Source organism: Orcinus orca, chromosome 2 (genome assembly GCF_937001465.1).
Source record: "Orcinus orca chromosome 2, mOrcOrc1.1, whole genome shotgun sequence".
Classification (NCBI taxonomy): Eukaryota; Metazoa; Chordata; class Mammalia; order Artiodactyla; family Delphinidae; genus Orcinus; species Orcinus orca.
This window is the reverse complement of record NC_064560.1, coordinates 102,507,375-102,535,140: the sequence shown is the minus strand read 5'-3', so window position 1 is coordinate 102,535,140 and position 27,766 is coordinate 102,507,375. Positions and strand designations below refer to the sequence as shown.

The window sequence follows — 27,766 nt, the reverse complement described above, 5'->3', positions numbered from 1 at the left end:
AAAGTTCTTTGATAGATACTAATCATCAAGATTATCTTTTAGCAAAATAATGATCTTAACCATTCAAATTACACAATTACCCAGTGAACCAGATCATTTACTTTGTCCTCCTATTCCCAATTGGACTTGTTTTACATAATAACAAGCGGTGATTCATGTATATTAGAGATCGGCCGGAAATGGCAGACAATTAGCACCAATATCAGAAAATAATTAGAAGCATCCAGCATATACTACAAAGTGACGTAATAGCTTCCATAGCTTTCAAATTATGTAAGAAAACACATTAATGGATAGATTGCAGGGTACCTGTACAGTGGGCTTTATCCAGGTAGTAGTTCTGCAATTATGATCCACGTAATATGATCTTCCTCTTTCATCTTGTTTTTCTTCCCAACCTGGTGGTAATCCAGATGAAGTAGGCAAGAGCTAAGTGAAGAATAACAGAAGAATTAAATATTAATAAGAAAGAATCCTTTTTTAAAGGACCACATCCCTTTTTCACTGCTAGCTCTCTTTATTTTTATTTTTTTTTAAGATTTTTTTTTCGATGTGGACCATTTTTAGAGTCTTTATTGAATTTGTTACAATATTGCTTATGTTTCACGTTTTGGTATATTGGCTGTGAGGCATGTGGGATCTTAGCTCCCCGACCAGAGATCGAGCCTGCACCCCTTGCATTGGAAGGCATAGCCTTAACCACTGGACCGCCAGGGAAGTCCCCCTGCTAGCTCTCCTTAAAATGAATCATGTTTTAAATCATATTTTAAAGTGTACAGCATTTCACTTAAAAAAAAAAACTCCAGTAGGACAGATAATAATGAGAATGATAACACTAAAAATCACGAGAGTAATAACAACCACACACTAAGTGCTTTAACACAGATCATGCCATTTAACCTCCACACAAACCTTAATGAGATAATTAAGATTACTGGTGCATTTTACTTAAGGATGAAACTGAAGCTTAGAAAATGGAAGCAATTTCCTACCAGATAACATTGCTAGTATGCAGCTGAGATTTGCACCCAGGTAGTCAAACTACAGATATGATCACCCATAAGTGCCAAGTCAAAGTTACCCCTGCTTTCTTTCTGTGAGGGCTGGGGACATGCTGATTATTGTAGTGTATTACTAATGAACAAAAGAGGTCTAGTTTTCCAGGTTTACTTAAAATAGTCCAGGTCTGGCCTTCCTTTTGTCTTTTTTTTTTTTCATGAGCTTTAATTTTTTAAATTTTTTTGGCCGTGCGGCAGGTGGGAGTCTTAGCTCCCTGGCCAGGGATCAAATCTGCGCCCCCTGCATTGGAAATGCGGAGTCTTAACCACTGGACTGCCAGGGAAGTACCCGTTTTGTCTTAGAGATTAGACTCTTCAAGGTTTCGCCTGGTTCCCTCATGTGTCCTACATATACAAACTATCACACTAGTCTGTTCACTAGATATACTGTTCCCTAGATGTACGGGGGTTAGATGTACATTGCTGACAGTTACGATGAGCTGTGAGTCTACAAAATAATAGAATTCAAATTTGCCCAACTTTACAAAGGTCCTACAGCTGGTGAGTAGATAAATGGGATGTAGTAGACACATCTACACGATGCCATATCATGAGCTACTGAGACATGTAACAACATGGATAAACCTCAGAAACATCACATGACGTGAAAGAGGCCAGATACGTAAGACGGCATGCTGTATAGTGCCACTTATAAGGCAAAACTAGCAACAAAAGCAGATGAGTGTTCACCTGGGGCTGAGAGTAGGTATTAGGATTAAGAAAACTTTTTGTGGCGATGGGAGCATCTCAAACTTGACTGTGGTGATATTTGCACAACTGCATAAATTTACTAAAACTCATTTATTTGTGTACTTAAAAATGGGTGGATTTTAGGGCATGTAAATTATACCTTAAGAAAGCTGTAAACATGCAACCAAACAAAAGAGACCGCTAATCAATGTATTGAGAAGAAAAAGGCACGGAAATCGCTTTTCCAGTACATAAAATGGAAATCATCTCTAGATTCTATGGCTCATCTGGTGTACTTAAAATAGTTTCTCGGATGAGTGCCTGTCAGTCAATCAGAAATTCACCAGTTTCAATGCATAGAGGAAATGATGAAGTGAGGCGGGAGAAATACCAGGGATCTCCTTAAGTGGCTCCAGGCGAGTGGAGGTGGACAGACACGGGGCAGTAAGTGAGAGGAAGGCTGGGGAGGGCAGTCTTGCCGTGGCATCCACCCTCTTGCTGATGGTCAATGGTGACTGGACCAGCTGCACAGGTGGGTACCCCTTCCTTCCTCAGCACAGGGTCCATGTCTCTCTCTTGATGCAGGGCCACCTTTTTAGATAGAAGAGCCACTCCTAGGTCGAGGACTTCTGGGCCTGTGCATTCCTTTGCTGGAACTCCCGTGAAAGCAAAAACAATCCCCACTTTTCAAAATTAATATACAGACTGCCATTCAAAATCACAAATGGTTGGTGGGAAAAAAGTGAGGCGGCCAGTCCAAGTGGGGAACTGGAACACTCACAGACCCAGAATGGGGAGAGAATTAGGACATGGAAACAGGCTATTTGGAAGAAAGAGCCCAGACAGAAGGGAAGGTGGCTGGGGCGGGGGGGGGGGGGTCTGTGGGTGGCTAAGAGGGACGGGAGGCTAAAAGGGCCAGGAGCCTGGGTGTTTACATTTGCTTTGAAAAACAAGCGGGGACTATCTGAGGAAGAGACAAACTTAAAGCAATATGCTTGAGTCAGAAAGAGGATGGAGGCCATGACGTTGTTAGGTCTAAGCTCCAGTCCAGGTCATGGTGGGAGATGCTACTGAGGAAGCAGCGGACGGCTCCTCAGCGGGCTGATGAGGTTCATCCTGGCCGCCAAGCCTGCCGACACCAGGGCACACCTGCCTGAGGGACCGGCCCCTGACGCAGCTTCTTGCGGAAACAGTTGCAAGATGCCACGGGCCAGGCACAGAGCAGAGGCCACTGGAGACCACAGTCTCGATCTGTACGCAACACCTCCAGCCCACACAGCGCTTCACCTGCCAAGCCCAGACGCTACCCACCAGCACATGGGGACTTGGCTTTCTCATGATGGGAGAGACAGGTCTCCAGGTTTTGTCTTTAAAGGGCCTACCTATCCCATTTCCCCTCCCTCAACCTCATCCCCCAGAGCCCAGATGCTGTGCTGGATCAAACGTTCATGTTCAGCATTCCAAAAAAAAAAAGTTGCTGCGTCTTATATTTTTATTGAGGACTGAGAGGAGAGGCTAAAACTCACCACAGGAAGTGTAGGCTGTTCCTCAAAAGTATAGGCTTGTAAGCTGCCTCTTCTGCTGGAATGATTCTTATAAAAGAAAAAAAAAAGAACGATAATAACCTTAGGTCTCTGCTTTGTCTTTGAATGGCAGATAAGGTAGCAGGGTGGGTATGATGGGGCAGAAGAAAGAACACCCACCCCACCCACTCTCAGCCTCACTCAACACCACGCCGCCCCCACCGATGCTTTCCAACTTCCAGCTCACACTTGTCCCTCGAGTCCTAGACTGTCTCCTGGCACTTTCTCTTGAAGGTCTAACAGAGAACCCTTTATTGTGTCCAAAACTGGATTCAGCTTTTCCCTGTCCACACCCACTCAAACCTGTTCCTTCGCAGGTATTCCTCGTCTCAGTGGGCAGCAAGGGAGGCCAGCAGCTGCCCTAGGCAGACATCGGTCAGCCCCCAATTTCTCCCCCTCCTGTCCCTTACAGAGGGGTCAGTTACCAGATCCTATGCATTCTATTTCTTTACTAGCTCTCAAATACATTTCCCTTACACTTTTTTTTTAAACTTCAGGTTTTCATCCTTTATCGCCTTGGCTATTACTATGGCAACATCCTAACAGATGTGTTTGCTGCAAGTCTTATTTGCTTAAATCTACTCTCCATACCCCGTGCTGCAGCCAGAGAGCATTCTGCAGCGCAGATTTCATCACATCATTCTCTCACTCCGAGCCCTTCGATGACTTAAATTCACTAGGATAAAATCTACAGCACAGAGCACAATGGTTAGTGAGCTTCCGGACCCGGCTCTTCCTGCTGGCTGCAGCCCTCCAATCTCACAACCCACCCTCTGGACACTCCAGATTACTTGTTTCCTGGAACTCGCGTAATTTTTCTTTCCTTGTGCTTTTATATGCACGCTGTTGTTGCCATCTGAAATATTTTAGTTCTGTTACTTAGTGACATTAAAATTTATAATATATGTATAAATTAAGTCAGAGGAGCCTCTGTAGGATTGTTTACAATAACAAAGAACTGTAAACAATCTCAAGTCCATCAAAGGAGACTGGAGAAATAGCTTAAGGGTTACTTGCACGAGGGAATGATGTTTGATTATTTTGTTGTTGTTGGTTTTAAAAAGAGCACACCTATATTTACTGAAATGGTCCAATGTCTATGATACAGTATGCAAAGAAAGTAAGTTACCAGAAAGTGCGCACAAGATGATCTCAGGTTAAAAAAATGATATACAAATATGTCTGTGCATGCATGTTTATGAATATGTAGAAAATGTTTAAAACTATATATGCCAAACCATTAATGGCAATTGAGGGAGCACATGCTAGAGGTAAAATGGAAGATTCAATTTTTGCTTTATAGACTTCAGTACTGTTTCAATTTTTAACCATGACCATATAATACTTTAAAAATAATAAATTAATTTTTTTTGAATTAATATGCACATGGTATGAAATTCAAAAGGTACAAAAGAGATATGCCCTGTTTACCCTGTTCCTCTCTTCAGAGCCGAGCAATGTTACCAAGTTTAGTTTAGTTTTCAAGAAATATGATACACATATTTATTCTCTGTCATGTAAATAATTTTATAAATGGTAACATACCAAAAACACTGTTCGGTACCTTGGTGTTTTCCACTGAACAATATCTCTTAGAGATTGTTCCATACAACATATACATTCAAAGATGCTTCATTCTTTTCAATGGCTGCATGGTATTTCATTGTATGGATGCCACCTTTTACTTTTTTTTTTTTTACCATCTTTATCGGAGTATAACTGCTCTACAGTGGTGTGTTAGTTTCTGCTGTATAACAAAGTGAATCAGCTATACATATACACATATCCCCATATCTCCTCCCTCTTGAGTCTCCCTCCTACCCTCCCTATCCCACCCCTCTAGGTGGTCATAAAGCACCGAGCTGATCTCCCTGTTTTATAATTAAAAAAATAATAATAACAGGAAGAAAGGGAATAGGACCTTATGGGATTTATCACCAGCAAATCAATATAGCTTATCCTTGAAGTCTTTGACCTTTCCCACTCCTCTGACCAAAAAATAAAATGAAATGAATGGAAGATAGAATAGACGGATGGAAGAAAGGAGGGGAAGGGAGCAGGCAGGCAGACCTGCTCTTGGATATTCACACAGGCATTTACACAGAACTGTCTACATTGAAGCGTCTTAAGGGAGGTGCTAGAACAGAAGTCAGCAACCTTTTTCTGTTAGGGTCCAGATAGGAAATATTTTTTATGGGCCAAGCGGTCTCTGCTACAACTACTCAACTATGACGATCTAGTGTGAAGGCAGCCATAGGCAATACTTAAACAGATAGGTGGGCTGTAGGCTGAAGACACTTTAACCAGCATATAACCTGCATGCGGTCAGCCCTCCATATTTACTAACTGAATGAAAAGCAAGGAATTCCAACTGGAAATGACCACAGCATCCTCAGATGCCTCTTTGTCTTCCACTGAAAGGTCTCCCTTGATAAGGTTAGAGAGCTGGCCACAAGGACCTCATCAGGGCAGTGTATGTTGGAGTATTTGCTTCTGGACCCCACAGACAGCAATTTTTCAAGCAGTTGCTGGAGTGAGAAGGTCATCTATCTTCTTGTTTAGTCAAGGTACATCAGCTCTTATTCACATGTGTGTTGGTGACATGTGTGGTATAACTGAGAAGGAGAAAAGTAACCCTAAACACCCAGGACCCACCCTGGCACTCATCGGCATCATCAAGACAAAATCAACACTACTTTGTAATCATGCCTAAACACAGCAACATGTGAACACTGTCCAAGCCACAAAATACCAATTATCTCTCTATCCTGGCAGATATAAGTGACTGCTGCTTTTTTGCTAAATATAGCTTTAGTCTCGTGACAGATAAGATTTGAGATACCCAATCACAGAATAATCTCTGCTTCCTGACAGCATCCAATGCAGAGCAAAGTCCTGCTTCCTTAAACCCTCCTCAAAATTGACTAACATGAGCCCAAATCCTTTAAGTCTTTCCTAACATACTGCTACTGAGACACTCGTGGTGTGTTTTCCCCGTGCTGAAATGAGTAATAAACCCAACTTGTTCAATTACAGGTGTGTTCCTGGCAGCCTTTGGCTGGAGGGCACTGATTTATGTAATGGACATTTAGACTCCAATGACCATTTGGATTTTCCATAACTCTGCCTCATACTATTAGTGGGGATATTTGAAAACGGCCGTGCTGTAAAGTACCAAAGTCCCTAACACATTATTACGTGTAACTTAAGACAATTTTTTTCTCATCACAAGAAAAAAAAAAAAAAACTTGTTAAGTGTTGGATAGTAACTAAACTTATTGTGGTTATAATTTTGCAACATATTTATAAAATCATTATGGTGTACATCTTAAACTAATACAATGTGTTATATCAACTGTATCTCAGTAAAACTGGAGGAAAAAAGATAACATTCAGTCTTTAGACACTGAATGGAATAATATATAATACAAAATCCTGAAGCTCCAACAAAATCTAAGACCATCTTACTGAGCTGGATACTGGCTGGCCAGTGGCTGAATTTCCATAAACAGTGAGTCTGGCATTCAATTCTTCTGCAAGATTAGTCTGGACATCCAAGTTATTTGATGGTGGAGATGAGGGGAAGGCCTGATGGCTGTACATGGTGGCTTCATCTTCTCTTATAACTTCCCAGTTCTAAAATGAACAGAATAAGCTTAAGCCACACATACCTTAATCTACTGCTGTAACATATGTCTATCAACAAGAATGAGAAAATGATTTCTACCTCGGAAGACTCTCGGCTGTAAACACTTTCTGTTTCCTCAGATATCTGCCGCCTGGTGGTGAATGCACGCTGGGCTTGCAGTTGAATGTTACCATTCTCAGCATCTGTTAGGTTGTCCCTGTATTAGAAATGTAAAAGCCATCACCCACGTCTGAAGAGAGTTAAAGTGATAGTCAAAAATTCTGTTTTCATTAAAAAAAAACCCTATATTAGATCAGAATTTATTGTTCTGGGCCAAAGGTTGCTTCAAAATGCATAGATTAAGTCCTAGGCACCACGGTACCTGCAAGAGTACCTTATGGAGTTAAAGTTTTTGTGAAAATGTGTAATTCCTAATATTTTCATTCATCCCTGTGCCTAGGATAATGTCTCCCATATATGGGCACTCAAAAAGTATTTGTTGAATGAATGAATACCTGAGAGTTTCATAAATAATTTCATTATATTATGACTTCACCATGTTCTTACAAGAGTAAAATCTAAAGTAGCTCCAGAAAGTTCCTAAAACAGAAGCTTTAAGAGTTACATATACATCTTCAGGAATCAGACAGTAACATTTTCCAGAACTGATCTTTAGCCAAGAGTAGATTTCCCATGTAGGAACGCAGAGGGCAGAAGGAAAGACAGTGTAAGGACGCTATAATTAAAAACTTGATAGAGTACAGATTAAATGGTATCTATCTGCTTTTGATCATATACAGTAATGGACCGCTTCTGAAAAAGGACAGTAGTAAAGGCATGTCTGAATCTAGGAAAGGTACGGTTAATCAGACTGAACACCCACTCCCCAGTCATTTCTGAGTTATACTGTTCTAGCTAGCTGTGTTTAATATAGCCAGACCATAAGATCTAGAATTTTATATAGATATTTAGTAACAAAATTATTGTTCATTTATTTAATGACAGATAAGCCCAGGATAGTCAGAAGACCAGTTCTTACTGCACTGTTGCTGGAGAAAACATAGTGGTCCTAAGGGAATGCCTCACACTTTTTTCCTCCTAAATAGTTGATTTTTGCTGGCTGGAAACAACATCAACCACAGTGAAAAAAAATGTGATTCTGCTCAAGTCAGGCTTGCCATAATACTGAGGTATACAACAGGAGGATGTTGCAGAAATTTATCGTGCTTTCAGTCTTGCAATCTGTACGCCATTCTACAGAGATCAATGCCTCTGTGACACGAAGAACTTGGATCATTAATTTGCTTTGGAAGGATGTGAGAAGGGAAAATATCTATGAAAGTGCTTGGACTATATCAGATACAAAATACCAAAGCCAAAAATTAGAACATTAAGGGACAAATAAGAAAAATTTTATGTCTGTGTCAAAAAGAAGAAAACTAAAGAAAGACTTCATAAGGTTATAAGGAAGGATAAGTGGAAGGATATTTGATAATAAACATGAATAATGGAAGAATTTATAAATGTTATTTACAAACATACAGTCTGATGATAATAAAAGAAAAATGTCACTGAGGAAACATAAATCAGAATACCTCAAAGGCCATTCTGTCCTTGATTTGGGTACATTGGAAAGTATGTATACATTGACCAGATTGGCAAATGGGTGTTTAACAAAAGACCTTATTATTGAGTCCTTTCAACTTTATAAATAATTTACACTTTAAAAATACCGTACTGTAGAAATTAACATCTCATTATATTTTAGTAACAAACTACAAAAAAATCTCCAAGATTTTCTAAACTAGTCTCAAGAGAAAAACGTTTCTTTTGTGGCTACAATTAAAAACAGAAATAATTGGCAACTTATTAAAATAAAGAAGCAATTAGAAGGGTGGTATTTGTGACCCAAATACTTTTTAATACTATCAAATCATTTTAAAAAAGAAGCATCCATGATAGCATTTTTAAAGCCCTGGGCCATAAAAATCCTAGCATTCTTGCAGTTTTTGGATCCCCACACTATTATGAATCCATTTGAGTCATGACTTCAAAATGAAAACTAGTGGTCCAAAAGTATTCAGATTACAAACATGAAAGTCATCACATACTGAAGGGTTGGTCTTTTCCACTGTGTTCTTCTAGATTCATGGTTTACATAGTAGGTCCTTCCAAGAATATCCTGCCTCTCTTCCCATCCTGGAGGTAGAGGGGAAGGTTCTTGTTGCTGCTGCAAATGGCAAGCAGCATCTGGTTGGTCCAAAACCACCCAGCCAGGCTGAAAAACAGAATGGTAACAATTAAGTGTGTGCTTAATTTTTTTAACCTTATAAATTATGCTAGAGGAAGTTTTAAAAGAGATTTAGCACACCCAGTTCCAGAAACTATGCAAAGACAGAATTAGCACATTGTCAACTTTTAAGACCATAATAGGAATATCTTACAATAATGAAGATTTTTTTTTTTGCAAAATGATAACATTTAAATTTTGCTTGAAAAACATTTTTTTTGGAAAAAATTTAAAACATGTCTAATAGGAGAAAAAGGACACAGAAAACTTTCAAATAAACAAACAGCACTGGAAGGCACTAAGAAATTGAAAAGCATAGTTTAACCTTACTCTATTCTCTAAATTATAAACAGGGATAATATCTTATTGGGCATTGTCTCTCCCACAGAGAAAGCACCTTGTTTATGGTGGAAATAAACAACTCTCTGAAACCTGAAAAAAAAAATCACTGGATGAAGGTCAAATATGTAGAGGCATGATAGGGAAGGGCAAATGATTTAGAAATAATTGAGTGATGGAAAAGACATGATGATTCTCTGGCCTGACTTTTCTCTTTCTCCTCTGGACCATGGAAAGGCATTTTGGTCAGGTCATAAAACAGTCAAAGAAAGAAAGTTTTGTTTTGTTTTATTTATATGCTAGGAAGGCACTGGAAATTTCCTCTGAGACTAGCAAGGGGCAAACATACAAAAACCCTTAGCTAGGGTAGTTATAGAGTAAGGAATTATTTGAAAAGGATAGCGAGGGTTAGTGACATGCTTTTATACAAGAAACCTCATAACAGAAAAGGCAGTCAGTAAAAGGTTCTGCTAAACATCAATATGGTTAGGAAGCACAAATACAGTAGTGATGAAAACTTAAAAATTCTCCTAAAGGGACACAAAAGAAGACCTGAATGAATGAAGAGACATAATGTGATCTTGGCTAGGAAGATTTAATCTCAGAAAGGTGTCAATTCTCCCCAAGTTAATTTATAAAGTTGCCAAGATTCCACTAGAACTACATTATGGATTTTTTTTGAAAATAACAAGGCAAGGCAATTTTCAAGTTCAAATAGAAATAAAAACAAGCAAGAATAATCAGCACAGTTCCAAAAAAGTAGAGTGAAGATTAACTTTATCAGATAAAACATACCACAAACCACAATAATGAATAGAATTGGAAAACTCAGAAAGAATCAAATTTATAGGAATTTAGTATACGATAAAGACGTTTCAAATTTGTGAGAAGATAGGCAAATTACTTAGAAAAAAAGAAAAAAAATATCTGGGTTTCTACCTCATACCTTATAACCAGAATGTTACAGATTAAGCAATATTTAAAATGTTAAAAAGTAAAACCAAAATGTATTAGAGCAAACCTGGGGATATTAAAAAAATATATTCTAAGAGTGGAGGAGCCATTGAGTATGACATCAAACCTGGAAGGCATAAAAGAGATTGAGTGATTTGATTACAACCCCCCAAATTTGTACATGGCAAAAACTACTAAATCGAAGTTAAAAAAAAAAAGGCAAGCTGGGGAACATATTTGGTACCATAATAATAGGTAAAAAAATCATTTCCTTAATATGTAGAGAGCCTTTTGTTCTAGACATTAGGGATCTAGCACTGGAGGACGGTTGTGTGCCAGTCAGTTGAAGGCTTAGAAGATGGAAGAGAATTCTTCTATGTTGGAAGGTGGGTTCTGAAGAGGAAGGGGCAAGGAGAAGAGCTGGGAAGAAAAGAAATGTTTTCTGGGAGAAAAGGATAGGGGTTTCTGCAGCAAGGTTGGTTTCTTCTGCCTAGCTCCAGTGGGAAGGTTAGAGACTGAGGCAGAAAGGAAGGTGAGGTGTAGGAGAGAGGAAGACAGACAGAATTATTCTGGGAAAAGGAATCTGGATGGGAAGTAAAACAGACTCCTTTTCTTTCTTAGCCTATTTTCTTCTTTATATCTTCTATGGGAACTGATATCTCGTTAATTTCTTTTCCTTCTTTTTATTGCCCAAACTCCATTCTCTCTCCCTTCCCTCTAACCCCTTACTTTTTCTCTCCATCAATGTTTACCTTCCTTCTCTCTCTCCTTTCCTTTCCTTTAAATGATCATGATATAGGATCTATATATCTAAAAATTTGTCTTGCACATATTAAATCACATTTTACTTGGAGTTGAACTTTTATATTTCACTCTCTTGAAAAAAAGACTAATTAAAAAAATATGGTCACTGATTATTTTTCTGCAGATTAATAAAATTTATTAATAAAAGGGTTCTCACTTCTGCTGTGAAGGATTATGAAAATATTCAGAGCTTGGAAAATGGTACCAAAAATATTTCTTTAAAATCTTCTTAAAGACTTCTCTCTTTTTTTTTTTGCTGTACGCGGGCCTCTCACTACTGTGGCCTCTCGCGTTGGAGCACAGTCTCCGGACGCGCAGGCTCAGCGGCCATGGCTCATGGGCCCAGCCGCTCCACGGCATGTGGGATCTTCTCGGACCGGGGCACGAACCCGTGTCCCCTGCATCGGCAGGCAGACTCTCAACCACTGTGCCACCAGGGAAGCCCAAAGATTTCTCTCTTAAAGGTCTACTTATTGAATTTATGTTACCCAAGTAAACTTGTGAAGGGGGATAAAAACTAAGTAAGGGCCTATTTTTAAAAAACCCGTTTCAGTTCCAAGAGGAAGTATAGTTACACATTTGAACATTGTTTAGAAAGAATGAGTTTTCATTTTCTGTCGAGAATGCCTCCCTATTAAACATGTATCAGCTAATACTCTTCACAAAATAATTTTCTAAGTATCAATGTATGTTACTTTATTACTAACCTCAAAGCTAATATGCAACTGCCCACAGTTTAACAGAGTCAAAGTCCAGAAAGAAAGCATTTAGAGGTACAACAAACATTATACTATACGGTAATTGTGTAAAATACATACAACTAAACCTAAAGTTACAAGGGGTGCAAATATCAAATATTACACAATTATCTATTATAGCCACACTTTATTGTACTAGGGCATACACTGCCTAAGAGTGAGCCTCTTCTGAAAATTACAATTGTTTTCTTTAAATGGTAGGATTTTATATATTCAGTCACAAACTAAATGTCAAAGACAAGACTTCTCTGGTCATTAGCTACACAGAAGATAAATAAGCACAGATTCATGTGTTTGAATTCCTAGGGCCTTTCATAAATAAACTCCTACATGCTTACATCTACTGAAATTATAAGGTGCATTCTGAGGGAATTCAAACTTTGAGACATGAGACCACAAAATGAAGTGAAGCAGCTCTACCCGCAGAAACTGAACTGTGAATAAGGTACCTGTGATACGTGCATGTGGGCAAAACTTGGAGCAGGTTACCAAATAATGAAATGCTGTTAAAAATTTTTTAAGTTACTAAATAAAGAATTTTCTTTCTTTACAGCAGACATCCTTCATTTCAAACAGAATTCCATTATTCAGGTTTCCCTGTGCACCAAAATGCCAGGTACAGAAAATTCTACTCAATAAATTTCTAAATTAAAAAAAAGAAGACTGTTATATGACAAATCAGAGAAAAACTAAAATGAAAAACAAGGTAATCAAATAACGGAATTAGACTTAAGAGAGGATACCAAGTTCTCTGATTGCCAGAGTAAGGGCTAACTACAGTCTATGATTTAAAGAAAAATAGTTTTCTTTCTGTTATTATGAATTCCCCAACAAAGTAAAGTCTCATTAGTGCATATAAAAAATTCCCAGAAAGCTTTGTTGCAAAAGCACTACTTGTCCTCGAACTTTCTTTCTCAAGACGTTTGGGTGTGTGATGCAGAGCCCAGCACTGGGGAAGGGTCCCTCAGCCTTACAGTTCTGGAGACTTCAGCAGACCTTGATCAAAGAGGCATGACTGTTGAGGAAGCCACACATACAAAACCCTCCAAAGCAGACTGAGGCCAGCACACTGGGTGATTTCAGTCCACGTGGTAGAATAAGGTGCTATCTTTTGATGATAAGGTTCCTTCAGTGGGAAACTCAAGGGGCAAATGTTTTTGTTCCCTTTTCAGATCATGAATTTTTGTGCTTGAAGAAACCTCAGAGGTCGTCTGGTACAACCCTGTCACTCTGTAAAGGAAGAACCTGAGGTCCAGAGAAGGTCAGACACTCACATGGTCACTCAACTCACAAGCAGCAGAGCTTGCAACTAAGACTCCAGGCTCCAAATCCCTCTCCAAATTCTATTCCAAGTACATACTCTCTGCCTCTTCTTCACGCACCCCAAAGGCAGGTGGTTCTGCCCAAATCCTTGACTGGACTTCCTCTTATCCTGTCATCCGTGAAGATGGTTAAATTCTTCTGGCCCCCCATAAATGTGGCTTTTTATTAGATGACTTATATTCCCTCCCTCTCTCTCTCTTAGTCTCCTCCTTTTCTATGAGCCCTCTTGCCCACTCCCACCCCAAGCATGATAGGAAAAGTAACAGGAATTATATTTCATAGAAGAGTTCCTAATTAGTAGAGCCTCCTCAAATATTCCACATATTTAACTTACAAATACTAAATTGTGTTCTTACTTTAATGGAGGGGGAACACGACATCGTTTTAGAAAACTCTGAAAAACTAGAAACAGTTAATGACTTAATTACAACAAATGCTTTCATTTATAAACATTACAACCTCTATTCCCTAACCCTTAAGAATGCCATCAGTAATGGCCACTCATTCTACAGAAATATCCTTAGCGGAAAGAAATGTTTAACAAATTCTTGGGTAAAATAAATGTCCAGGGAAGTAATTTTTATTTCACACATTAACTTCATTTGAATAGTTATTTTTTCTTTGGAGTATAGTAAAATAAGAAATTAGATATTTTCTTTTTAGTTTAACCAAATATTTATAAAATCTCACCTCTAATTCCTCAGCCTGTTCTGTGTTATCTTCTTCTGAGCCACTGGTTTTAGGTAAGTAAGTCATTTTTAATCTCAGATAACCTTTAACTCTTGATTTGTGACTGTAGAAAAGAAAATAATAATTCACAAAATTTTAATACTAAGAAGAAAAGCACTCATTTAATAAGAGTTTACTGAACATCTACTAGCTACTAGAGGAGATTCAAAGACAAGTTCCAGTGCAGAAGATATTTAAGAAAAGGAATAGATGGTGGAGAAAAAGGAACATCCATAAATAAATAATTGTTATGAGATAAATAAGGAACTATGGAAGTTTAAGTGAAAGATCAGAGAGAATTTGAAAGAGAAGTTGGCATTTGAGTTGGGGCTAGAAGACTGGGGAGGATTTTGATCTATGGCAGTGAAGGGAAAGGCATATGAGTAGAGAAGAGAGCAAAAACAAGGAAATAGATGGGAAACCTGGGGTACAGTTAAGGAAATGGCAGTAGCTGAGGTTGGCTGAATTACAGGATACATAAAGGGAGTGGAAATGGTCCAGCTGATGAGATCCATGTGAAATAAGAGAACTTTTAGATTTTATTTTGCATAGAATTTTGGGACTAGGGAAAGTCATCCTCAGAGATGTGCTTTAGGGATAATAATCTAACCATGTTGTATAAGATGACAGAAAAGTGGAGAGCAAGGATGGATAACTGCCTGAAACCTAGTGTCTTTGACAGCTGTTTGAATCTGTCATACGTTAATTTACCTCACCTGTTTTCATATTGTATCTTGTATCACCTCTTTGAATAATGAATTGTCTAAGTTAAGGGCTGCTGCCCAGTGTAGTAACATTTAAGGATTTTAAAACCTGTCTTTCTTAAGCTTCTAACTGAAGACCTAACTCTGTCTATTGCCCCCACCAAATCTAGCATACTGTTTACTTAAGAAATCCTTGCTTGTCCTAGCTTTCTGTATAGGTTTTTTGGGTTTTTTTTTAAAATAGATTTCAGTTATGTAATATGACATAAAAGTCCTAATCTTTTATCCTGTCTTCAAGAGATACTCCCCTACCCCACCTCACCGCCAATGCCTCCCTTAAGCTTTTTCCCAGGCCACTAACGTGACTCCTGTCTCCATAGTTAAGGGGGTGTGAACACTCTCACTTGTTATAAAAGATGGGTACAGAAAACTTACTCAGATAATATTTTATAGGAGAGTTTCTCCACAATGATAGGTTTTATTATGTTTTTCCAACTAGATAATATGCCTGTGGGTTTGGGCTTAGTGATGCTCAAAAAAATCTAAGAATGTAGTTGGATAAAGCTCTTTCTGCACTTGCAGTAATACCCAGTGCAGACAGAAGATGTGTTTTGAAGATAAAGATACCGGAAAGCATTTGACAAATTGAAAAGCAGGTTACTAGAGCAACCAAATAAGAGAAGGAAGAAATATTTAGTTATTCTTGATAGACAGATGTCACAGTCAGTCCAAAATTAAAGGAAGAAAAGAAACTTATATTGCAAGACTTCTAGAGAAATTAAATATGTGGTTTCTCTTATAGATGGTAAATATGAACACAGTCAGAAAGCACTGTCCCCTTTATTTTAATAATTTATATTACAATGAATACTTAAAAATTTTGATTAAAAATATAAAATATTTTAATCAAAAATTTTACTAAGTTCCCATACTATATTTTTCAATTGCATTTTCTAGTTTTAAAAACAAAACATATAATGTTGTTTTCACAGATTTCCTTCCTCTGCTTTACTCTGCCCTTTCTGACAGTAAAGCCACATACACATCTTCACTAGGTTTTACTTGATTCTGTGGTTCAGAAGATCAAAAGGAGTTTTATTTACAGCTTAAACTTAAAAATTTTGACAAAAATAAAGTAATTCAGTTTAGGAAAATGGAATTATGAACAGGCTATTGGGTTGTAAATTATAGTCTTTGCTCATGTTATTTTCTCTAAATATTTGAGTTTTCTGAAATATCTTTTTTTAAATGAAAGTATGCTAAATGTAGTTATATATCCCTGAAAATGGTTTTGTGTGTATCAAGTTGGATTTTTTTTTTTGCTGTGCTATACACCTTGCAGGATCTTACTTCCCGGACCAGGGACTGAACCAGGGCCATGGCAGTGAAAGTGCTGAGTCCCAGCCACTGGACCACCAGGGAATTCCCTGGATGTTTTTTTTTTACATGAATTGATGTTTGTGATTTTTTAAAGCGCAGTATGACAAAATTACATATACTGTAAGATATAAAATACATATAAACGAATGACAAATTTCATTCTCATAGTATGATAAATATAAGGGAGACAAGTCTTTCCCAAAGGGGTATGATCACTTTTTTGTATTTTCAGAATTTTTGCACTGTGCCTATATGACTTTTTAATCAGAAATAGCAAAAAAGCTTTTAAAAACTAATATTTATATGTAGCTTATTTACAAAGGTTGAAACTGAATTTCCAAAGAGGCTACTGTAAGGTATAAAGAGATTTAAAAGAGTTCATGTTATTATTTTATATTTACTGACCTTCTTGGGTGAAGAACAAAATCCTTAAATGTATATGGTCTCTCCATTCTTGGATTTTCTGTCTAGAATAAAACAGTGGGTTTTTAAGATACATCTGTAACACCAAAAATACATACTTTTCAAGAATATCCATTAACTATGACCTAAGGCATAATCGAAGTTAGAGGTGAGAAAAAAGTAGCTTTAGCTTATTAAACGGTAACAGTTGGTAACTTGACAGCACTTTCACTTTCCTGCACTGTAGGAATTGCACCTGGCATCGCAACTCAGTATAAAACTAGCTGAGCAGGTGTGTCGTGAAGACAAAGGGAGGGTAAAAGTGGAAAAACAGTAGAGAATGGTTAGTATGCTTGCGCCCCAAAGAAATATGGAATAGGTACAATGTCAGCAGGCTGGCGTGGTTAGACCATAGAGACAGTTCTAGGAGAACAAAAAAGTAAGCAGCTTGGAAAATAAGACTGGATTAAATTCATTATCAAAAGCTTGCAATGTCTAAAGACTACAGAGAGACAATAAACATCTGAAAAGACTGATAAAGAAGTATTACTTCTCTTTCTTATCAAGCTCAGCAGCCCTTTGTTTTTATTCTCCTTGACTTCTCTGCTGCACTTTGCATTGTTAACTACCCATTCAGTCTTGAAACTCTTAAATTCTCATGACATCATTTTACTTCGTTCTTTTCCGATTTCTCCTGGCCTGTCTTCTCTTTCTCCTTTGACAGACCCACACTGATGAACGTTCAATGTTTTAGCCTTCAATGCTCTCATCCCTCTCGTTTGGACAGCCCATTCTTCTCAGAGATTCTGCGGTTACCTTAACAATGATAGCTCTCAATCCTTCCAGACCCTTTTCCCTACACAACTTATTTTTATATCTCTGTCAGCTGCCCACTTTAAGCTTTCATTTTTCTTGTTTACTACTGATATGCAATATGGCCAAAAATAAATTTATCATATCTCAAAAAAAATGGCTTTCCTCCTATGTTTTCTACTTGAGATACTACCCTTATCTCGCAAGTTCAACTTGTATTATCTTTACTTTTTGCTTAATTTTATTTTTTTCAACTGGAGCTCCATGTTAAAAACCAGGTCCAGTAATGTTATGTTATGAAATGTTCCCTGCATCTGTCTGTTTTCTTCTGTTGCTATATGCTTGGTCCAGGTTCAGTTTCATGCCCATATTGTTGTAGTTGATCTTAGTTTCTTTTTGTGAGACTAAGCTCTCCCCATTCTAGTTATTCAATAGAATATTTCCAAAGTGATCTTCCTCAAACAATGCTTTCATGATGTCAACCAACTTCAGTGGCTCTCTATTTCTTACTGGGGTTCATGTACGGGATTTTTTTTTTTTTTTTTTTTTTTTTGCGGTACGCGGGCCTCTCACTGTTGTGGCCCCTCCCACTGCGGAGCACAGGCTCCGGACGGGCAGGATCAGCGGCCATGGCTCACGGGTCCAGCCGCTCCACGGCATGTGGGATCTTCCCGGACCAGGGCACGAACTCGCGTCCCCTGCATCGTCAGGCGGACTCAACCACTGCGCCACCAGGGAAGCCCACGTAAGGGAATTTTGAAAATAAAATGGAAAACTGAGATGAGTTTTCAGAAAACAATATGCTCAAGAAATAATAGCAGTATACACTTCACAAATCAAATGTTTACATTTACTCTATTGTGTATCTGTAAGTATTTATTAAAATAAAAAGAATAAACATAAAAAGTAAAATCATGGACATCTATACTAACCGGTAATGGATAAAGAGGAACATCCACTTGACCTAGGAAATCATCTCTTGTCTACAAAAGAAAGAAGAAAAAATGACATTAGTAATATGCTTGATCTTTTTGGAAAACTTTGATGAGCTATTGTCATCATTCACAAAAATACATCGAATTTTTTTTTTTTGTTTAACCCTATGAAGTATCAATGAAAAAATCAATGGAAAATAAAAGGTAATATGCTACAACTTCTGGTAATGGCAGAATGGAGTATATTAGATTGATCCTTCTGAAGATAATAACTATACACTCTGAAAATATATCAAAACAACTATTTGAAAGCACCACAGAGTGACCAAAAGTAAGCAGAAACTGGAAGTCAATCCTTGAAAGAATGAACTGTACTAGGTAGGATTCCTATTCATATGGCTTTTCACCTGGTAGTACTCCACAGTTCATATGGTGGAATGATAGGAACTCAAAGAGAAATCTGAAATCTTACTCATTTGAGGAGTCCAAAGACTTACTTTGAAGTCAACAGTCTAACTGGAAAGTGAGGGGGACAACCCCTGAAAGGAAGAAGACACAAGAGTCCCTTCAAATCTACGTACAAACTCTATCCAAATTCCTAGCTGATCCCTGAACTGCATATGTGAAAGGCAACAGCTGGAAGGCTGAAAGGACTCAGCATAGATTTCACAGTTGATGTTCACCTAAGGGGAGCTAGCATTTAGAGTTCAGCTAAGTTAATAACCTGCTAGAACAAAAATCAACACTCTTTAGGAAAAGATAACAAAACTCATTGTATCCATCACGTGCCACACACACTGTCCAATATACATTAAAAATTACTAAACATGCAAAGAAATAGAAAAATGTGACCCAGTAGCAAGGGAAAAGGTAATTAATAGAAACTGACCACAAGATAAGCCAGATCTTGGAATTAGCAGACAGGAAAGTGAAAGTAGCTATTATAAAGATGTTCAAGGACATAAAATGGAAAATAAGGTCATAATAAATGAATGGATGGGGAATCTCAGCAGTGAACTGGAAACTATAAAAGGGAATTAAATGTATATTTTGATATATATATAGAACTGAAAAATAGAATAACTGAATTAAAGATCAGTGGATCCGCTTAACGTATGATTGAAAATAACTAGAGAAAAGTTCTGTGAACCTGAAGATATATCAAAAGAATTTGTATAATATGAAAAATAAAGAGGACTTGTGGTAAAATATCAAGCAGTATAATATATGTGTAAGTGAAGTTCCAGAAAGATAGGAGGGGAAGGAAGAGAAAAAAGAAAGAGAGAGAGAAGAGAGAAAAATATTTAAAGAATAAAATCACCAGCTTCCCCAAATGTTAACATCTTACATAACCATAGCACAATGATCAAAACTAGGTGAAATATTTTTAGAGGAAATATTAACACTTTTATTTATTCATTCTTTTATTCTTAAGCTTTTTTAATTGTTAAAAAAAAAAACCTGTACACGTAACAGATAGTAAATATCTGTCACCCATAATCTTTATCAATTTAAAGTAAGCTTATGAAAACCTTGACCCTGCAATCACAGTTCTTTTCTGACCACAACGCTATGAGACTCGATATCAATTACAGGAGAAGATCTGTAAAAAATACAAACACATGGAGGCTAAACAATACACTACTTAATAACGAACTGATCACTGAAGAAATCAAAGAGGAAATCAAAAAATACCTAGAAACAAATGACAATGGAGACACGACGACTCAAAATCTATGGGATGCAGCAAAAGCAGTTCTAAGAGGGAAGTTTATAGCAATACAATCTTACCTTAAGAAACAGGAAACATCTCGAATAAACAACCTAACCTTGCACCTAAAGCAATTAGAGAAAGAAGAACAAAAAAACCCCAAAGTTAGCAGGAGGAAAGAAATCATAAAAATCAGATCAGAAATAAATGAAAAAGAAATGAAGGAAACGATAGCAAAGATCAATAAAACTAAAAGCTGGTTCTTTGAAAGGATAAATAAAATTGATAAACCATTAGCCAGACTCATCAAGAAAAAAAGGGAGAAGGCTCAAATCAATAGAATTAGAAATGAAAAAGGAGAAGTAACAACTGACACTGCAGAAATTCAAAAGATCATGAGAGATTACTACAAGCAACTCTATGCCAATAAAATGGACAACCTGGAAGAAATGGACAAATTCTTAGAAAGGCACAACCTGCCAAGACTGAATCAGGAAGAAATAGAAAATATGAACAGACCAATCACAAGCACTGAAATTGAAACTGTGATTAAAAATCTTCCAACAAGCAAAAGCCCAGGACCAGATGGCTTCACAGGCGAATTCTATCAAACATTTAGAGAAGAGCTATCACCTATCCTTCTCAGACTCTTCCAAAATATAGCAGAGGGAGGAACACTCCCGAACTCATTCTACGAGGCCACCATCACCCTGATACCAAAACCAGACAAGGATGTCACAAACAAAGAAAACTACAGGCCAATATCACTGATGAACATAGATGCAAAGATCCTCAACAAAATACTAGCAAACAGAATCCAACAGCACATTAAACGGATCATACACCATGATCAAGTGGGGTTTATTCCAGGCATGCAAGGATTCTTCAATATACGCAAATCAATCAATGTGATACACCATATTAACAAATTGAAGGAGAAAAACCATATGATCATCTCAATAGATGCAGAGAAAGCTTTTGACAAAATTCAACACCCATTTATGATAAAAACCCTGCAGAAAGTAGGCATAGAGGGAACTTTCCTCAACATAATAAAGGCCATATATGACAAACCCACAGCCAACATCGTCCTCAATGGTGAAAAACTGAAAGCATTTTGACTAAGATCAGGAACAAGACAAGGTTGCCCACTCTCACCACTCTTATTCAACATAGTTTTGGAAGTTTTAGCCACAGCAATCAGAGAAGAAAAGGAAATAAAAGGAATCCAAATTGGAAAAGAAGAAGTAAAGCTGTCACTGTTTGCAGATGACATGATACTATACATAGAGAATCCTAAAGATGCTACCAGAAAACTACTAGAGCTAATCAATGAATTTGGCAAAGTAGCAGGATACAAAATTAATGCACAGAAATCTCTGGCATTCCTATACACTAAGGATGAAAAATCTGAAAGTGAAGTCAAGAAAACACTCCCATTTACCATTTCAACAAAAAGAATAAAATACCTAGGAATAAACCTACCTAAGGAGACAAAAGACCTGTATGCAGAAAATTATAAGACACTGATGAAAGAAATTAAAGATGATACAAATAGATGGAGAGATATACCATGTTCTTGGATTGGAAGAATCAACATTGTGAAAATGACTCTACTACCCAAAGCAATCTACAGATTCAATGCAATCCCTATGAAACTACCACTGGCATTTTTCACAGAACTAGAACAAAAAAATTTCACAATTTGTATGGAAACACAAAAGACCCCGAATAGCCAAAGCAATCTTGATAACGAAAAATGGAACTGGAGGAATCAGGCTTCCTGACTTCAGACTATACTACAAAGCTACAGTAATCAAGACAGTATGGTACTGGCACAAAAACAGAAATATAGATCAATGGAACAGGATAGAAAGCCCAGAGATAAACCCACGCACATATGGTCACCTTATCTTTGACAAAGGAGGCAGAAATGTACAGTGGAGAAAGGACAGCCTCTTCAGTAAGTGGTGCTGGGAAAACTGGACAGCTACATTTAAAAGTATGAGATTAGATCACTCCCTAACACCATACACAAAAATAAGCTCAAAATGGATTAAAGACCTAAATGTAAGGCCAGAAACTATCCAACTCTTAGAGGAAAACATAGGCAGAACACTCTATGACATAAATCACAGCAAGGTCCTTTTTGACCCACCTCCTAGAGAAATGGAAATAAAAACAAAAGTAAACAAATGGGACCTAATGAAACTTAAAAGCTTTTGCGCAGCAAAGGAAACCATAAAGAAGACCAAAAGACAACCCTCGGAATGGGAGAAAATATTTGCAAATGAAGCAACTGACAAAGGATTAATCTCCAAAATTTATAAGCAGCTCATGCAGCTTAATAACAAAAAAACAAACAACCCAATCCAAAAATGGGCAGAAGACCTAAATAGACATTTCTCCAAAGAAGATATACAGAGTGCCAACAAACACATGAAAGAATGCTCAACATCACTAATCATTAGAGAAATGCAAATCAAAACTACAATGAGGTATCATCTCACACCAGTCAGAATGGCCATCATCAAAAAATCTAGAAACAATAAATGCTGGAGAGGGTGTGGAGAAAAGGGAACCCTCTTACACTGTTGGTGGGAATGTAAATTGATACAGCCACTGTGGAGAACAGTATGGAGGTTCCTTAAAAAGCTACAAATAGAACTACCATATGACCCAGCAATCCCACTACTGGGCATATACCCTGAGAAAACTAAAATTCAAAAAGAGTCATGTACCAAAATGTTCGTTGCAGCTCTATTTACAATAGCCCAGAGATGGAAACAACCTAAGTGTCCATCATCGGATGAATGGATAAAGAAGATGTGGCACATATATACAATGGAATATTACTCAGCCATAAAAAGAGATGAAATTGAGCTATTTGTAATGAGGTGGATAGACCTAGAGTCTGTCATACAGAGTGAAGTAAGTCAGAAAGAGAGAGACAAATACCGTATGCTAACACATATATATGTAATTTAAGAAAAAAAAATGTCATGAAAAACCTAGGTGTGAAACAGGAATAAAGACACAGACTTACTAGAGAATGGACTTGAGGCTATGGGGAGGGGGAAGGGTAAACGGTGACAAAGCGATAAAGAGGCATGGACATATATACACTACCAAACGTAAGGTAGATAGCTAGTGGAAGCAGCCGCATAGCACAGGGAGATCAGCTCGGTGCTTTGTGACCGCCTGGAGGGGTGGGATAGGGAGGGTGGGAGGGAGGGAGACGCAAGCGGGAGGAGATATGGGAATATATGTATATATATAACTGATTCATTTTGTTCTGAAGCTGAAACTAACATACCATTGTAAAGCAATTATACTCCAATAAAGATGTTAAAAAAAAAAATAACACAGGAAAACAGATTGAACTATTTCTATTTAATCCTGGGGGCAACATAAATGATATCTTAGTATATGTATGTGTAAAGGTGGTTACATTATTTTTTGCTTAAAAAACCACATTTCCAAATAGAGAAATAATGCTATATATAGTACATGACTGAGAAAATATATAGACTCTATGGCCAAGTATACAAATAAATGATAGATGACATATTAGTGACAGTGAATTTATAAACAATTTGTGCTATTGGTATTGCATGCTAAGACCTCTTAAAGAAATATGACATTTTAATAGGGTGTCATTTTATATAATATTCTCTTTCTAAAGCATTTACATTTATAATTGGTATATAAATATTCATGAAAACTGAAATATTCATAAGGCAGGGAAAAAGTTTTATGAAGAACAAGAAATTTGATGGATGCTTCTGTAAAAATGAACTGTCTGCCTTACAAAGTGACAAATTTTATAACTGTTCATAATGGTAATCTCTTACTAGCTATAAAGCAGTTAGCAATATATAAAATTTTGATGATAAAAAGATTTATCACACTTTGTTGCATTATAGGAAGCTATAGTGCTCATTATTATTTTTATTCATATGTTTTCCTTCTTTGTATTTTTATTCTACTATAAAAGTGATTGTGTATCTATAAAATTGTATTAAATTATTAAGCTTGAGATTTTCTCTTTTTAATAAAAAGGGAATCCTGAAACATGGATTCCCATCAGTTTCACTGGAGGTTTATAATAATCATTATGTTTTCTAATATAAAATGTCTAAGATTTAAAAAAATCTCCACCGAGTATAAATTTCTACAACATTTTGTTATTTTACTTAGATGTGAAGTTGTTAATTTGGTGAAAATTTACATTACATTCAATATTTTTCTTCATTGTATCTCCATATTATTTTCAAATATTAAAAGATGTTCTTTATAAAAAAAAAAAAACCTGTACACGTAACAGACAGTAAATATCTGTCACCCATAATCTTTATCAATTTAAAGTAAGCTTATGAAAACCTTGACCCTGCAATCACAGTTCCCGAAGGGCACTAGAGTTAACAGTTAAGTAACTTCTCTGAGATTTTTTTCCTGCATGCATCCACCCACATACTTAAATTTTTTTAAATTGAGGTATAATTGACATACAACATTACATTAGTTTCAGATGTACAACATAATGATTCAATATTTGGATATATTGCAAAATAACTACCATAATAAAACTAGTTAACATTGGGTACCTTACATGGTTACAGAATTTTTGTTTCCTGTGATGAGAACTTTTAAGATTTACTCTCTCAGCAACTTTCAAGTATGTTATACAGTATTATTAGCTGTAGTCACCAGGCTGTAATTATGTCCTCATGACTTATTTATTTTAAAACTGTAAGTTTGTATCTTTTGACCTCCTTCACTCATTTACCCCACTCCTCATCCCCTGCCTCTCTGACAACCACCAATCTGTTCTGTATGAGCTTGGTTTTTGTTTGTTTTGTTTTTAGATTCCACATATAAGTGACAGCATACATTATTTGTCTTTCTTTGATTTATTTCACTTAGCATAATGCCCTCAAGGTCCATCCATGTTGTTGCAAATGGCAAGACTTCATTCTTGTTTTTATGGTTAATATTCCATTGTATGTGTGTGTATATATACATATACATCTATTGATGGACACGTAGGTTGTTTCCATAGCTTGGCTATTGTAAATAATGCTGCAATGAACATGAGACTGCATGTATCTTTTCAAGTTGGTGTTTTTGTTTTCTTTTAATAAATACCCCAAAGTGGAATTGCTGGATCATATGGTAGCTCTATTTTTAATTTTTTGAGGAACCTCCATACTGTTTTCCATAGTGGCTGCACCAACTTAGATTCCTACCAATAGTGAATAAGGGTTCCTTTTCTCTACATCCTTGCCAGCACTTGTTATTGACTTTTTGAAAATAGCCATTCTGACAGGTGTGATATGATAGCTCATTGTGCTTTTGATTTGCATTTTCCTTATTAGTCATAATGAACATCACTTCATGTGTCTGTTGGCCATCTGTATGTCTTCTTTGGAAAAATGTCTATTTATATCCTCTATCCATTTTTTAACTGGATTGTTTGGGTTTTTTTGCTATTGAGTTGTATAAAAAACCAGGAATAACATTAACTCATCTACGGACCTTACTCAAATTTCACCAACTGTCCTACTAATTTTGGTCCAGGGTTCATTTTAGGATCATACACTGCGTTTAATTGTCATGTCTCCTTAGTTTCTTTGAATCTGGAAAGTACCTCAGTCTCTTTGTCTTTCATAATATTGACACTTTAAAAGCATACTGGCTAATTATAGGATATCCCTCAGTTTGGGTTTGTGTATTATTTCTTCATGGCTGAATTTAGGTTATGCATTTTTTTGCAAGAATACTATAAAAGTGATGTTGGTGCGCTTCTCAATGCATCACATCAGCAGGCAATAAACCCTGAATCTTATACATTATGGACAGTTAAGGACCATTAAGTATTTGAGTAAAGACTTTAACATGAGAAACAGAGACCTAATCCAAAAAAACAAACAGCAAGAAGGGAGTCAGATGAATAAGAATCAAGTCAGACTGCAGGAGAAATACTTGAGAAAAACTGTAATTAATATTCTCAGAGATAAGAGATAAACATCTATCAAACAGAATAGGAGGGTATAAAAAAAGCAATTAAAGAACAAGAAAGAACTCTTGGGAATTAAAAATATAACTGAAATGAAAAGTTTAAGATAGAATTAGAAAATAGAGTTAAAGAAATTTCTCAGAAAGTAGAACTAAAAGACAAAAGAAAAGACTGTAGGATTCCCAAAATAAAGAAATTACAGGATAAATTTTAAAAGTCAACATTTAAGCAGTAGGCATTCCAGAAAGAAAAACAAAAAGGGAAGGAATTATCAAAGAAGCATTTTAAGAAACTTTCCCTAAACTCAAGAAAATGAATTTTGAGAGTGGAAGGCCTCACTGAGTTTTAGGTAAAATACCTGAAGAAAAGACCCACAGAAAGGCACAATACTGTGACATTTCGAAGCACCAGAGATAAAGAAATTCTAAGAGCTCTGAGAGATAGAAAACAGATCATACCCCAAACTGAAAGACAAGAGAATAATGATTTCAAAATTGTGAGAGAAAAATATATCCTACATAGAATTCTAGATCCAGCCAAAATATCTTTTTCAATAATGAAGGCAGAATAAAGACATTGGTGTTCTTCTAAGGTAATGGAGGATATATTTCACCAAAATGAGGGAGGACAACATGGTAAGGGAAGATGCAGGGGAGTCAAGACAGGAGAGAAGAAAAGAGGATTCCCTAGAATTATGGGGAAGGGAACTGTCAGAATGACAGTAGTGTAAGACCTACAAAACAACCAGTGCATACTGGAGCAGGAGGATGGAGAGTTATAAGAGGCATGCTTCCACAGGAATAGGAATAATCATAGCCAGCTAACAGGGTTTTGTGAGAATTAAATGAGATAATATACATAAAGTACGTTGCATAATACCTAGCAAGCAATAAGTTTTCAATAAATGTTAGCTGTTATATTTGAAATGCTAGATTTTATAATGAAACCCCTGCTCCCTTTTCCCATGGACCAGTCTTTGGACAGGTCAAACAGGTACATACAATAAAAGGAGCATGGCTGCAGACTGAAGCCTAGCAAATTAGCTTAGTTTAGGGCCATATTCCTATTCCAGAACATGAGTTGATGGTAATTTTTTGAAATGGACAAGTTAGCTTTAATTATATCCTCAAGGCTATGCTGTGGCATGTTTATTTCTGTTTTTATGGCAAGTAGATGTTATACTCCATAAATTTGATCTTTAAGAAGATAAATAACAAAGTAAAATACAACAAAATACAGTTAAATCTCAATCAAGATGACAGAGGGATAAATTATTTTGGTTAACTGAATTATCTCATTAACTTAGGTTTAGACTTAACCAGATAAGGAAATAAAACACTTTTGAGGGGTTTAGTCTTACTGAATAGCCTTGCCCTCAGTAAACGGAATTCAGTGAACATCTATCTGTTTGATGATTCATGATTTTTCAGTGCTTCAAAAACATGGCTGTGGTCCATTATCACTAGAGGAACACAAGTAGAGAACAGGGTTTCTTAACTTGGGCATTATTGACAATATAAGCCGGGTAATTTTTTTGTTGTGGGGCTGCCCATGCACTGAAGGATGTCCAGCAGCATCCTGGGCCTCTACCCATTAGATGCCAGCAGGACTCCTCCACCAGTTGTAACAACGAAAAATATCTCCTG

General features: G+C 36.8%; 1 protein-coding gene across 4 annotated transcripts in view; it reads right to left on the bottom strand.

The window, feature by feature from the left end:
- Positions 1-27,766, bottom strand: part of NEDD4 (NEDD4 E3 ubiquitin protein ligase) — a 193,319-nt gene that overhangs the window by 32,450 nt on the left and 133,103 nt on the right. For all 4 annotated transcript variants that reach the window (XR_007475551.1, XM_049705989.1, XM_004274657.3 and 1 more), the window contains 8 exons: positions 18,388-18,438; positions 16,646-16,707; positions 14,118-14,220; positions 9,071-9,237; positions 7,059-7,176; positions 6,800-6,967; positions 3,275-3,340; positions 310-429 (listed from right to left, as the gene is read on the bottom strand). Coding sequence is in view for 3 of the 4 variants with exons in the window: in XM_049705989.1 (XP_049561946.1) it covers positions 310-429; positions 3,275-3,340; positions 6,800-6,967; positions 7,059-7,176; positions 9,071-9,237; positions 14,118-14,220; positions 16,646-16,707; positions 18,388-18,438 (855 nt within the window). In the remaining variant the exon portion in view is untranslated. The remainder of the gene's footprint in view (positions 1-309; positions 430-3,274; positions 3,341-6,799; positions 6,968-7,058; positions 7,177-9,070; positions 9,238-14,117; positions 14,221-16,645; positions 16,708-18,387; positions 18,439-27,766) is intronic.